This window comes from Phoxinus phoxinus (assembly GCF_949152265.1).
Source record: "Phoxinus phoxinus genome assembly, chromosome: 20".
NCBI classification, from domain to species: Eukaryota; Metazoa; Chordata; class Actinopteri; order Cypriniformes; family Leuciscidae; genus Phoxinus; species Phoxinus phoxinus.
Window position 1 is genome coordinate 27,637,220 of NC_136895.1, and position 14,334 is coordinate 27,651,553.

The window sequence follows — 14,334 nt, forward strand, 5'->3', positions numbered from 1 at the left end:
TGGGTGGTGTTGTAATGTCCATGACAGATGGTCGCCAGAGTGCAGATTGAATTTGAAGGCGGTTTTCTTCTTTGAACTTCTCCTCAGCAATGTCTGAGAGCTGAAACTAATTTCTGGCCCATTCAGAGAGCCATTGAGGAACCCTGCGGGCACAAAAGAGCCCAGACACCAGCTCCCCCGACACCAAGACCCTGAAATAGTTTCACACAAATCTGCTCTTTCTTGTCCGGCTAACTGTGGTGATTTCATCCTGTTGCATTTCTGAATGAGATTCGTATTGAAAGTCCATTTCCTTCTCAACCTAATTAAATTTACGCCTTTTTTGATTTTGACAGGATTAAGTGTTCAACCATTTAGATGAGATTATCTTGTCTGGTGATCTCTGTGTAAACTGCTTCTAAAACAGGTTCTTTCACTTTAAAAGATTAAAGAGATCGCAAGAACAGAACAAACAGGATTTTTGATTAAGAGTCTAAAGGCCATGATTTTTCATTCATTTGTCTTCAAGTGTCATTATAAATATAATTGACTGATTTTCCACGTTGCAAATCTCTAATTTGATTTATTTTATTTCGTGTTTAACAGACATCATGAAGGTCGCTTCTTTCAACGTCCAGAGATTTGGAAAATCAAAACTCTCTGATCCGGCCGTGATGAAAACCCTGATCAAGGCAGTGTGATTTTACTATTGTTGATTTGATACAATTTAAATGTTTCTTTTGTTTAAATGACAGATGGTTTAGTTTTAGTTAACGGTAATACCCCCGATCAAGGTAACGCCCGTCCACACCTACAGAAAATCACATAAATACATCCCATTTGACAGCGAACTCCCTCTTGGATGAATCTGTTGTTTATTGTAAAGTCTGATAATCCTTCAAGGGAGGAGTAGCATGTAAGAAATAATGGCTTGTATCTCTGCAGATAGTGTCACGCTATGACATTATCGTCATTCTTGAGGTGGTGGATTCTAGCGGAGCTGCAGTGGATAATTTTCTCAAAGAGCTGAATAAGTGAGTCAATGTTTTTTCATGAGGAAAAACAAACACATTATTGCATGACAGTAACCATGACTGGCCGATCTTTAACAGGTCCAACAAGACAGATCCTTACAATATGGATATCAGCACACGCCTAGGAAGAGGAACTTACAAAGAACAGTTCATGTTCCTTTACAGGTAACGGTGTCTTTATGAAGTTACAATAGACCATTAGTCAGGGTAGAAAACGCCTGAAAACAAACACTGAATGTTCCCCAAACATTCCTATCTTGGACTATGGAAGCTTGTTTGCACCACAAAATAAAAAAATTTAAAAGGTAATTGCGACTATTTATCTCACAATTCTGACTTTTTATCTCAGATGATATAAAGTCGCAATTGCGAGTTATAAAGTCAGAATTGCGAGACATAAAGTCGATATTGCGAGTTATAAAGTCAGAATTGCGAGACATAAAGTAGCTATTGCGAGTTATAAAGTCAGAATTGCGAGACATAAAGTAGCTATTGCGAGTTATAAAGTCAGAATTGCGAGACATGAAGTCGCTATTGCGAGTTATAAAGTCGCTATTGCGAGTTATAAAGTCAGAATTGCGAGACATAAAGTCGCTATTGCGAGTTATAAAGTCAGAATTGCGATATATAAAGTCACTATTGCAAGTTATAAAGTCAGAATTGCGAGACATAAAGTAGCTATTGCGAGTTCTAAAGTCAGAATCGCGAGATATAAAGTCGCTACTGCGAGTTATAAAGTCAGAATTGCGAGACATAAAGTCGCTATTGCGAGTTATAAAGTCACTATTGCAAGTTATAAAGTCAGAATTGCGAGATATAAAGTCGCTACTGCGAGTTATAAAGTCAGAATTGCGAGACATAAAGTCGCTATTGCGAGTTATAAAGTCGCTATTGCGAGTTATAAAGTCAGAATTGCGTGACATAAAGTCGCTATTGCGAGTTATAAAGTCAGAATTGCGTGACATAAAGTCGCTATTGCGAGTTATAAAGTCAGAATTGCGTGACATAAAGTCGCTATTGCGAGTTATAAAGTCAGAATTGCGTGACAAAGTCGCTATTGCGAGTTATAAAGTCAGAATTGCGTGACATAAAGTCGCTATTGCGAGTTATAAAGTCAGAATTGCGTGACAAAGTCGCTATTGCGAGTTATAAAGTCAGAATTGCTGCGAGTTATAAAGTCAGAATTGCGTGACAAAGTCGCTATTGCGAGTTATAAAGTCAGATTTGCGAGACAAAGTCGCTATTGCGAGTTATAAAGTCGCTATTGCGAGTTATAAAGTCGCTATTGCGAGTTATAAAGTCGCTATTGCGAGTTATAAAGTCAGAATTGCGTGACATAAAGTCGTTATTGCGAGTTATAAAGTCAGAATTGCGTGACATAAAGTCGCTATTGCGAGTTATAAAGTCAGAATTGCGTGACATAAAGTCGCTATTGCGAGTTATAAAGTCAGAATTGCGTGACAAAGTCGTTATTGCGAGTTATAAAGTCAGAATTGCTGCGAGTTATAAAGTCAGAATCGCGAGATATAAAGTCGCTATTGAGAGTTATAAAGTCAGAATTGCGTGACATAAAGTCGCTATTGCGAGTTATAAAGTCAGAATTGCGTGACAAAGTCGCTATTGCGAGTTATAAAGTCAGAATTGCGTGACAAAATCGTTATTGCGAGTTATAAAGTCAGAATTGCTGCGAGTTATAAAGTAAGAATCGCGAGATATAAAGTCGCTATTGAGAGTTATAAAGTCAGAATTGCGTGACAAAGTCGCTATTGCGAGTTATAAAGTCAGAATTGCGTGACATAAAGTCGCTATTGCGAGTTATAAAGTCAGAATTGCGTGACAAAGTCGCTATTGCGAGTTATAAAGTCAGAATTGCGTGACAAAGTCGTTATTGCGAGTTATAAAGTCAGAATTGCTGCGAGTTATAAAGTCAGAATCGCGAGATATAAAGTCGCTATTGAGAGTTATAAAGTCAGAATTGCGAGACATAAAGTCGCTATTGAGAGTTATAAAGTCAGAATTGCAAGACATAAAGTCGCTATTCTGAGAAAAAGTCAGTCTTTTTTCCCTCAGAATTGGACTTTATAACACGCAATTGCAAGTTTATATCTCACAATTGCGAGAAAAAAAGTTAGAATTGCGAGTTTATTTATACCACACTTAACTACATGATCTGTTTTACATATAAAGGATCAGCATGGTGGGTTTGGTTGGGTCTTACCAATACGATGACAAACAGCCTGGAGATGCAGATGCTTTTGCCAGAGAACCGTATGTTCTGCGATTCAAGTGTCTTAAAACAGGTAAAGTACAACGTCTCAGTGCAACGGCATGAATCTGATTATTTTGTGCACAACACAGCATATTTTCATTAGCCCTGACTACAAATTTCAAGCTAAGAAATACATTTTTCCAGTATTTTGTAATCTCTTAAATCCCATTTGACAATCCAACTTAAAAGGTGAAACTAATAGACTTATTACATGCAAAGTGAGGTATTTCAAGCCTTTATTTGTTATCATTTTGATGATTATGGATGATTATTTTGTATTTATTATCAAAATTATAACAAATAAAGGCTTAAAATATCTCACTTTGCATGTAATGAGTCTATATAATATATTAGCTTCACCTTTTAAGTTGAATTACTGAAATAAATTAACTTTTGCACCATATTAAAACTTTTCGAGTTTCACCTGTAATTATTATTAACCGTGCTCGTGTCTCGGCAGAATTGGAGGATCTGGTGCTGATGCCCGTCCACACAAAACCTGAGGATTCAGTGAAGGAACTGGATGAACTGTACGACGTGTTTCAGGATGTCAAGAAGAAATGGAAGACTGATGTAAAACATAATGCACACCTATAATACCTTTATGACAATCAACCATTGACTGATCCATTAAAGTCAATATACTAAGTGACCCTGGATCACAAAACCAGTCACGGGTATATCTGTGGCAATAGCCAACAATACTTTGTACGGGTCAAAATGATCGATTTTTCTTTTATGCCAAAAATCATTAGGATATTAAGTAAAGATCATGTTCCATGAAGATATTTAGTCAATTTCCTACCGTAAATATATAAAACATATATTTCTGTGAGTGAATGCAGCACAATCGTGACATAAATGCACAACTTTAAAGGAGATTTTCTCAATGTTTACATTTTTTTGCACCCTCAGATTCCAGATTTTCAAATAGTTGTATCTCGACCAAATATCGTCCTATCCTAAGGCTATGTTTACATGGAAACGATCTGAAGAGAAAAAGCAAAAGTGGCATTGCGTTATTACTTTTTATTCTGCGTTTAGACGAGCGTTATGGGGGGGAAATCTGCGTGCATATGGTGACGCAAAAGTGTGTGAAATTCGATGTAGTGTGCACTCCAGGCGGCTAGGTGGCGATGTGAAGCACTGAAAGTGAAAGAGACGCTGACACAGTTTTTCATGTTTAATACGGTAAAGCTGCTGCTTTAACCCTCGGCGCTCTTCGCGTGTCGCTCAAAAATGACAGATTTTTTTTTTGTTGTCAATGAAATTAATGCTATATTAGTTTGATAATGTTTTGTTATTTTCCTGTACTGGCGCATGCCTGTGACATAAACGCGTACGCGACGCCTTCACTGTCTAGCAGACTTTTGCGTTTTTACCGTTTTTACCCTTTAGACGGGAACGCGATGGTGGAGCGTTTTTAAGATTTCCACTCTGGAGGGTGGTTTCACTTTTTTGCGTTTTTAAGCCCCAAAAACGCCGTCGCCGTGTAAACGAAAGGCACATCCGATAAAATATTTTTACGTTTTCACCCGCGAACGTTCTCGTGTAAACAGGGCCTAACAAACCATACATCAACGGAAAGCTTATTTATTCAATAAATAAAAAAGACCCATGTGACTGTTTTTGTGGTCCAGGGTCACATATTTTAGGCAATGAGAAGCCATGCACTGTTGATTTTATAAAATGGTTACAACATAATTCAAAGTTTGTAACATAAAACAAATCTATATTTCAAACATATGCATATCTTTACAGAACGTCATGATTTTGGGAGACTTCAATGCAGATGGCAGTTATGTGTCTGATAAAAAGATGAAAACAATCCGCATCCGCAGTGACAAAGACTTCCATTGGCTGATCAAGGATGACGAGGACACCACAGCCAGCAAACGCAACGACAACACTTATGACCGGTAAATCATTACACTGTACAAAATACATAAATTATGATAGCATTGTTATTAATAGCACATGTTCATGCACAGGATTGTGGTTTATGGAGACGATATGCTGAACGCTGTTGTTCCAAATTCTGCGAAACCATTCAACTTCCAGAAGGCCTTCAAACTGAAAGATGAGGATGTAAACAAGAATTGTTTTATTACAACACATCTCTAATCATACTTACCATAAAACATGAATTATTACTATATGTGACCCTGGATCACAAAACCAGTCACGGGTATATCTGTGGCAATAGCCAACAATACATTGTACGGGTCAAAATTATCGATTTTTCTTTTATGCCAAAAATCATTAGGATATTAAGTAAAGATCACGTTCCATTAAGATATTTTTTACATTTTCTACCATAAATATATTAAACATGTATTTTTGTGAGTGAATGCAGCACAATCGCGAACATAAATGCACAACTTTAAAGACGATTTTCTAAATGTTTTGATTTTTTTGAAACATCAGATTCCAGATTTTTTCAATAATCATATCTCAGCCAAATAGTGTCATATCCTAGCAAACCATACATCTATATAAAGCTTAGGTATTCAGCTTTCATGTGATGTATAAATCTCAATGTCAAAAAATGTACCCATGTGACTGGTTTTGTGGTCCAGGATCACATATTTAACTTACAGATTTTATTTTAGATTTTTTTGAGGACTTAGTAAGTTACTAAAACAGATTTAACGTATTCACAGGCACTGAAAGTGAGTGACCACTATCCAGTAGAGGTGGAACTGAAGAGTAAACGTAAGACACAATACATCATAAAAATGACTAAAACTACACAATGAAAAGAAACAATAACAAAAGATGTTTGTGTTTAGGTTAATCAAAGAGGATGAAAATATTTGGAGACATGAAAAGTGTGACTGTCGAGCTGAATATAAAGATGGATGAGCTTGAACAAACACTACAGCGATTGAGTTGTTTACATGAGAATTTAAACTTATTTTGGGATATTGTATAATTGTGTCGTCATGAGCTTTGGGAATATGTGGACAATCAAAGACATTAAACATCTGAAATTGAAATTTATACAAACTTTATTCCTTTAATGTTTTATTTACAAGAGAAATATAAAGTGGCAACATAAAAAATTATAATAATTTGATGTTGCCATTGTGGACCCAAATCATAAGTTTGAACGGCAAACAAATATACACTAAATCACATTCATTTCTTCCCGGACTTCTCAACTCCATCTCAAGCTGTGGAAAGGAAACAAAGGGGAAATTTCTGTTGACAAAAGCCTTATAGAAAGATTTTCTACATTAGATGAATAAACTCAGGGCATTTAAATAACATATTAAAGAATGACGGGTGGCTTTACGTGTCTCTTACTTAAAGGTTCTTGGCTTTCAATTGTTCCATTGCTTTCGGTTTCTGTTTGAAGGCTATGTCCTTCTGTAGATTTATAAATAAAACAAGGAATGGGTGTCATTAAATGTACAAACCATAAGAACAATCAAACTTTGACTCTTCTGATTACTCTAAAAACGCAGCTTATCTGTCCACAAATATGTTTAATAGATAAATTGATCAATTCTGACCCTACCATCTGAGTGTTGCTGCAGAAATTGAGACTCCTCAGACAACGAAGCAACATTTTCTCCATCTTTTATTGCACTATTTTGCTGTCCCCGTCCAAATTTTTTACTGTAGCCCATTTGCTTCAAAGTTCGTCGTGTTGTGCGTTCAGAGATGCTCTTTTGCACACCTTGGTTGTAACGTGTGGTTATTTGAGTGACTGTTGCCTTTCTATCGGCTTGAACCAGTCTGGCCATTCTCCTCTGACCTCTGGGATCAACAAGGCATTTTCTCCCACAGAACTGACGCTCACTGGATATTTTCTCTTTTTCGGACCATTCTCTGTAAACCCTAGAGATGGTTGTGCGTGAGAATCCCAGTAGATCAGCAGTTTCTGAAACACTCTGACCAGCCCGTCTGGCACCGACAACCATACCACGTTCAAAGTTACTTAAATCCCCGTTTTTGCCCATTTTCTTCCGCTCACCGTGTTCGTGCGCGCGCGGCTCTTCTATTGCGCGGGTGCGCGCACTCTCCCAGGCTCTGATTGGTTAAAAAGCAAGATCGACGTATCTACGTAATGTTAAGATCCTCAGCTATCATTGGTTCGTGCGTCGTCATGTTTTGCCGATATTCGCCGAGTTTTGCCGAACTTACTGTATTCATGAGGCAAATTTGTATTATTTACCAAGGGAAACTTACAGAATGGACTCCTTTTTGAAGAAAACACCATAAAATAAAAGTCTATGTATCATTTTAGCTCAGAGATAAGCTAATCAGAGCTGAAACGTAATGTTTCTCCTAATTTGTTTCAATTTCAAAATTAATTCGATATATTTTATGTTGTATTGTCAACATAATAAACTACATAACCATAATCTTGAGAATGAAAGCTTTTGTTTAATAAATGTTGCTATGTTCATCAAACATGAAAGATATTGGAAATATTCAAATTAATAGTCATACATACGTTTGTATCGGTATATTCGTTGCCGTTACAGGAATTTAAACATTTAAATGCTGCTATATGTCAAATAAAAAATTAAAACGATGCTTGTGTGTGTGAAAAGTAGAGATAAGCTTTGTAATGATACCACTGACTTTCAATGTTTCATCAGGACTTTGAAATATTAAAGGACGGTCGTAATTACATAATGCCGGACCCATTACCAGGTTTATGAACTTAATCACACTTAACATAAAGACATGAGTTATTACTGTGCATTTAAATAAACAAAGTTTTTTAATTTGAGGACTGGTTTAGTAAGTTACTAAAACAGATTTAACGTCTTCACAGGCACTGAAAGTGAGTGACCACTATCCAGTAGAGGTGGAACTGAAGAGTAAACGTAAATCACAATACATCAGCAAAATGACTAAAACTACATAATGAAAAGAAACAATAACAAAAGACGTTTGTGTTTAGGTTAATCAAAGAGGATGAAAATATTTGGAGACATGAAAAGTGTGACTGGAGAGCTGAATATAAAGATGGATGAGCTTGAACAAACACTTTAGAAAATTAGCTGTTTACATGAGAATTTAAACTTGAAATGTTAGGATATTGAAGCTTTGAATATGTTTCAAAAAAATCAGACATTCAAATCTGATATTTAAATTTACAGTCATCACAAACTTTATTCCTTTTAACGTTTTCTTTACATGAGAAATATAAAGCAACTAAAAAAAATCATTTGACATTGCTATTGTGGAGTTAAATCATGAGCTGATGGGTTTGAACAGCAAGCAAATATACACGGAAACATTCATTTCTTCCCGGACTTCTTGATTCCACCTCCAGCTGTGGAAAGAAATCAAAGGAGAAACTGTGTTGACAATAGGAACAACTCAAAAGCTTAAAATAAATATTTTCTACATTACATTTATTAAACTGCATTTAAATAAGAACGAAAGGTTGCTTTATGCGTCTCTTACTCAAAGGTCCTTTCCCAGCAGCCTTGGCTTTCAATTGCTCCATTGCTTTCTGGTCCTCTTTCTGTTTCTGTTTGAAAGCCGCGTCCTCCTGTAATTTTGTAAATTAAACATGTGATGAATGTGTGCAATACAACGGGTCAAGAAAATTTACAGACCATTTAAAAAAAAAATTCAAACTTCGACTGGTAAATAAAGTTGTGTAGACTATAGGGATGTCAACGATTAATTGACGGTCGATTAATCGACGATAATACATTTAATCGATACAACTTCTCGATCATGGATTAAGCAGGTTCATGCGCTGCTCAACCGCGAAACAAAGCGAGCGCGTTTTGTTTGGGACCATTTTACACCTTCATTATGACTAAGTTTGCGTGTTCATTCGCAGCCTTTTGTTTTGTGCAAATGTAAGTTGTAATGTTGTGTTTATTTTGTGTATGCCTATCTATATCTGATTTATCTTATATTTGATGCATCCCTTGAATTAGCGCTGTAGTGCGCGTGATCAGCTTCAGCGCGCGGCTCAAACTGCACTGCACGACTAATAATGACTATTGGGAGGACTGTCATATTACATAACATTATAAAGAGAACAATATTGTAATAAAACATTGTGCATTATTTGAGTTTAGTTGCCGTGTCGCGTTGCTCCAGGAAGAGCGCGTCCACAACATGATCATTCTGAATGAATGGCACGTAACTTAGTTCAAGTTCACTTGTGCATTCGCGTCATTTTGTGCAGAAATAATTTGTAATATTATGTTTATTTTGAATATATCTGATTAATCTCATATAGGATGCGTTTCTTTGAGTTAAATAACGCGCAAGCAAACTAAGTGCTCCAGTTTAACGGTAGCCTTCATTCAGCGCGCACGGCTCAAACAGAAAGGCGCTGAGGCGGCGCTGGTGACGCGTATAGTAGTCATTATATTTGATAATTAAATAATCAATGACATCGAAACATTCATCCATCGATCATGGGAATTTGTAAAAAATTGACATCCCTAAACAACAATAAAACATCAATTGAGCAATATAACATGCATTTTGATTCAGTATATAAGCAATATTTAGCTTTTTATGTTAATGACACTATTGATACCAAGAGAAATTTACATTCTCAGGAAAATAGCCGCTTATCAGTTAATCGTTAATCGATCGATAAGGTCAATCAACTAATGATTAATGAATGAATCGATAATTTGCATCCCTAGTAGACTACAAAAGTATGTAGGTCCAAGAAATATGTTTTTTCGCGGGAGCATGCCCCCTGAACCCGCCTAGCCCCCTGAACCCCTCACATTTGAATGCTGGACGTGGGTGTGGTAATGCGGACTGGTGTGGCTACAGTGCCAGAGTTGAATTTGTGTCCCAGTCCGCCCCCATCTGTACTCATTACTCTAACGGCAGCTGATCTGTCCAGTTCACAAACCATAATCTCAGTGTGTTATGTATAAACACTTCAACTGAAACCTCATTGTACGACTGAACTTACATCATCCACATCCTTCGACTGCTTCTTAGGAGCCTTGAGGGGTTTCTTTTTACCTCCTGCATAAAGAATAAAACATTTAAGTATTTGAAACCATAATAACATGATCAAAAATAAACTAAAATTTTGACAAATATAAAATATGCATCGTAATAAGACATATAAATTGATTTTTTTTTAAGTTTAACAATAAAAGAAAGGCCCGATATCGACTTTAAAAGGATTAAAATGCAGTGAGATGTTCTAATACAGCTAACGCGGATAACATCGTGTACAAAAGAAAATATATATTTTTTTTAAACGACGTTTACAATCTATAAAGACCTAACGTTAGCATTATCGGAAAATAGCGTTTTTATTCTACGACGGTTTACACAATCAAACTGTCATGTTTAGGGGTTTTATTTTGATTAATTTTACCTTCTCTTCCAGACATGTTGCTCAGATTATTTAGCTAATGCTTTTTCCGCGCTGTCAGGACCCCAGCTGTTACCCGGATGTAGTACGCCCGTCTTGTGCCTGAGAGAGAAGAGAGTGCGATGCAATTCGGCGAATCGATTCGTTAGGTTGGTTCGTTTAACTGAACTGGTTCAAACCTGTTTTGAATAATTTGAGTCGTAGTGTTCCCACAATATCAGATTTTACGTTGTTTGCCTCAACGTTGTGTTGCCAATCGAACTTCTCATAATATGTTTATTTTAAACGGCTTGATAATGCAATCGAGTGACTTACAAATGCTTTGAGAATCGGTTCAACTGGATCATTGACAAATGAATCTGTTCAAAAGAACACCAGCCACTGCCTGAAAGAAATGCGCTCATGCAGCAAGATGACATTTCAGGAAATTTGACAGGTATTAAATACTATAACTGTACAGTCTTCAGTAAACATGAGAAAATAGGGACCCGAGCTGAAAGGACAGAGAATCGCTGGTGCGTTTTGTTTGTTTATATCCTGAAATTAATTAAATTAGAACTGTAAACATTTACCGAGATTAGTCTTTTCATTCATTAGCTCGACATGTATGTAACGTTATAAATATAACCGCGTATTCGTTACATTGGACATATTTTTACTGTGTAGCCTAATTAACTTTTGAATTATCAACATAGAAACTTTGTTTTATGTTGTGTAACTGACCTTAGGACTTTATATAGAAGCTATTTTAAATATACAAATTGAAGCCCAAATCAAATTTATCATTCATATTTTATCATTTTTAGCCTGTATGTATTTGCTCCCAATATAGGCTAGTGTGTTTTTGTTTTATCCATTCTTATAGCCTACTACAAATGCAAATTGAGTTAATTTTCGAGCTAGAAAACATAATTATTATTATTTTAGGAACACTAATTGCACCTTGTGGATAATTTCACGAAGCCAATGTATTTGTTCTCGCAGGTTTTATATTTGACGTGTGTAATATCCCACATATGAGGCTCTTCGATGAGGTTCAGAGGAAAAACTGTGTTTTCGAGCAGCCATGTCTCCACATGTCTCTACCGGCACCAGCTATCTGTCCCGGTCCAGTGGAACCTCCACAGAACTTACTGCACACAGCAACACCCCCCGAAAGATGAGCCGAATAAAATGACGTCTGTGAAAGAGCGCACAGCCTCTGCGTTGACGTATGCTGGAGATCTGGGGAAACAATGGGGCCGAAATTTGATGAAAACCACCACAGTGACCGTCAACTACTGGTGGGAGCGCTATGAAGAGTTTGTCGGGCTTAATGAAGTCCGAGATGCTCAGTCCAATGTCACAGAGGTAAAAAATGACTCAAAATTAACTTTTCACTCTTGGGATTCATTCGTATGTTAATATACTGTGAATTATGTATCGCTATCAGGCTGAAAAGGCCTTCATGATCGCCAGAGGAATCGTCCGAGAAGCTCACGCCAGCCTGGAGGCTCTACAGGTCCGGCTGAAGGAAGTGAGGGACCGTTTGGACCGTGTGTCTCGTGAAGAGGCGCATTATTTAGAGTTAGCCACTCTCGAACACAAGCTACTGCAGGTGAGGAAGACCTGGTAATGTACCGCATACATTTCTTTAAAAATGTTCTGGGAAGATGTCTCTTCTACTCATCTAGCCTGCATTTATTTGATCAAAAATACAGAAAAAACAGTAATATTGTGAAATATTATTTAAAATAATGGATTTCTATTTTTAATATACTTTAAAATAGAGTTTAATTCTGTGATGCTAAGCTGTATTTTCAGCATCGTTACTCCAGTATTCAGTGTCACATGATTCTTCAGAAATAATTATAATATTATGATGTATTATCATTGTTGGAAACAGTTGTGCTGCTCAATATTTTTCAGGATTGTTTGATAAAGAAAAATAGAATTAAATTTAAATATAATATAATTATTTTGTAACAATATACAATTCTGTTCAAAAGTTTGGGGTCAGTAATTAATATTATATTAATTACTATTATATTGATATTAAAGATTTACATTGTTAGAAAAGATTTCTATTTTGAATAAACGCTGTTCTTTTTAGCTTTTTATTATTCAAAAAAGAAATCATGAAAAAAGTATCACAGGTTCCAATAAAATAGCATCAAATCATAATTTTAGAATTATTTCTGAAGGATCATGTGACACTGAAGTCTGGTAATGATGCTGAAAATGTAGCTTTGTATCACAGATTTTTAAAAAGAAGTTTATTAAAATAGAAAACCATTATTTTATATTGTAACACAACAATATTTCACAATAGTAAAAAAAAAATCTGTATTTTTTATCAAATAAATGCAGGCTTGATGAGGAGTTCGTTCAAAAACATAAAAAATAGTAATGTTTCCAAACTTTTGACCGGTACTGTACGTAGATAGATCGCACCTTCCCTTTAAATAAAGTTTTCATCGTTTACAGGAAGAACGGCGCTTCAGAACGGCGTATGAGAACGCAGAAGGCGGCGAGCGAGAGAAGTTTGCGCTCTTCTCGGCTGCGGTGCGGGCAAGCCACGAGAAAGAAAGGACCAGGGCCGAACGTACCAAAAACTGGTCCGTGATTGGTTCAGTATTGGGCGCCGTCATCGGTGTGATGGGCTCCACTTATATAAACCGGGTACGTTTGCAGGAACTCAAGAGCTTGTTGCTGGAGGCCCAGAAGGGACCGGTGAGTCTTCAGGAAGCCATTAAGGTCCAGGCCAGCATGCATAAAATGCAACAAGACGAACTCACTTACCTCATCGACTCCCTCAGGGTGAGTGTGAAAGGAGGCGTAGAAGATACAAAAACAGTCAAACAAACTTTCATCCCGCCAGCGAGTGCCATCGTCCCAACTTCAGCATCTAGTGCCTCAGAAGAAGCGATTCAGGAGATTCTCCAGCACAGCCAACGAGCCCAGGGGCTCATGGAGAGCCTGAAACCACAGCTGGAGCAGCTGGAGCAGGGCGTCGGGAAGGTCGGGACGGAGATACAAGCGGTGAAGACGACCCTGCAGTCTCGGCCCTTGGAGAGGCCGGTCCTTCAAACACGAGACACTCAGCTACTTGTTTGCGACACAGAGATAGTCGTCCAAGGCCTCGGTCAAACTGAGAAAAGACTGGAGGCGCACATCAACAAAACGAGTCTATATAATACAGTCCTGACCTGCGCTGCGTTCGCTGTGACTGTGCCAGTTCTGTACATTATGTTGAGGGGTACTTGAAAAGTGTGCAGGCACGTTAGGGGCCAATACACTGATTATACACTTGAGAATAATGTAAAAGAGTACAATTATTGCTCACGGTTGTGAAAGATTAAATATTGTCATACTAAGAATCAATGTTTTATGTTCATTCTTTGTTATACTTTCTTCATGCTAGAATACTATCCTTCAAAATGTGGTTAATTTGGACAATTTTAAATGATAATATTATCACAAGTCCTCTCCGTAAAGAAAAACCTGTAAAAATCTAGTTTGTTTTATTGTAAACTTGTAAAAATATGGACTAAAATGTATAAACTGTGGACTTAAAAAACACGAGGAGTCACAGAGGCTCTTGTGTGTTCGTCACTGTTGATCCAATTGCTTATTTTGAAGCAAAATGTGATCGTTCACTGTCACAAAGTGCTTTGTCTAGTTTTATTTTTCTAACAATCCTAACATGTCCGTCCCTTTTCACGCGTCGAACC

General features: G+C 37.0%; 3 protein-coding genes and 1 long non-coding RNA gene across 5 annotated transcripts; 2 read left to right on the plus strand and 2 right to left on the minus strand.

The window, feature by feature from the left end:
- The first annotated feature begins 545 nt into the window (after positions 1 to 545).
- Positions 546 to 6,284, plus strand: dnase1l4.1 (deoxyribonuclease 1 like 4, tandem duplicate 1). The gene is made up of 9 exons (XM_079592698.1): positions 546 to 671; positions 925 to 1,013; positions 1,092 to 1,178; positions 3,201 to 3,313; positions 3,743 to 3,855; positions 5,044 to 5,201; positions 5,274 to 5,370; positions 5,946 to 5,997; positions 6,075 to 6,284. Exons 1-9 carry the CDS (start codon positions 591 to 593, stop codon positions 6,077 to 6,079), a joined length of 795 nt encoding a protein of 264 aa, XP_079448824.1. The 5' UTR covers positions 546 to 590; the 3' UTR covers positions 6,080 to 6,284.
- LOC306988015 lies at positions 6,278 to 7,322 on the minus strand. The gene is made up of 3 exons (XR_013795303.1): positions 6,806 to 7,322; positions 6,592 to 6,654; positions 6,278 to 6,458 (listed from the first exon to the last, which is right to left on the minus strand). It is a non-coding gene; the product is annotated as an uncharacterized lncRNA (long non-coding RNA).
- Positions 7,323 to 7,997: 675 nt separating this feature from the next.
- tma7 (translation machinery associated 7 homolog) lies at positions 7,998 to 10,727 on the minus strand. The gene is made up of 4 exons (XM_079592710.1): positions 10,625 to 10,727; positions 10,208 to 10,263; positions 8,713 to 8,800; positions 7,998 to 8,578 (listed from the first exon to the last, which is right to left on the minus strand). Exons 1-4 carry the CDS (start codon positions 10,638 to 10,640, stop codon positions 8,544 to 8,546), a joined length of 195 nt encoding a protein of 64 aa, XP_079448836.1. The 5' UTR covers positions 10,641 to 10,727; the 3' UTR covers positions 7,998 to 8,543.
- Positions 10,709 to 14,330, plus strand: ccdc51 (coiled-coil domain containing 51). Of its 2 annotated transcripts, none has more exons than XM_079592675.1 (4): positions 10,709 to 11,136; positions 11,606 to 11,971; positions 12,054 to 12,218; positions 13,088 to 14,330. In XM_079592675.1, the coding sequence occupies exons 2-4, from the start codon at positions 11,651 to 11,653 to the stop codon at positions 13,865 to 13,867; spliced, it is 1,266 nt and encodes a 421-aa protein (XP_079448801.1). In that variant the 5' UTR covers positions 10,709 to 11,136; positions 11,606 to 11,650; the 3' UTR covers positions 13,868 to 14,330. The 2 variants fall into 2 exon arrangements, with proteins under 2 accessions (XP_079448801.1, XP_079448802.1); XM_079592676.1 differs by having other exon boundaries at positions 10,726 to 11,057; positions 13,088 to 14,327.
- Positions 14,331 to 14,334: the final 4 nt, after the last annotated feature.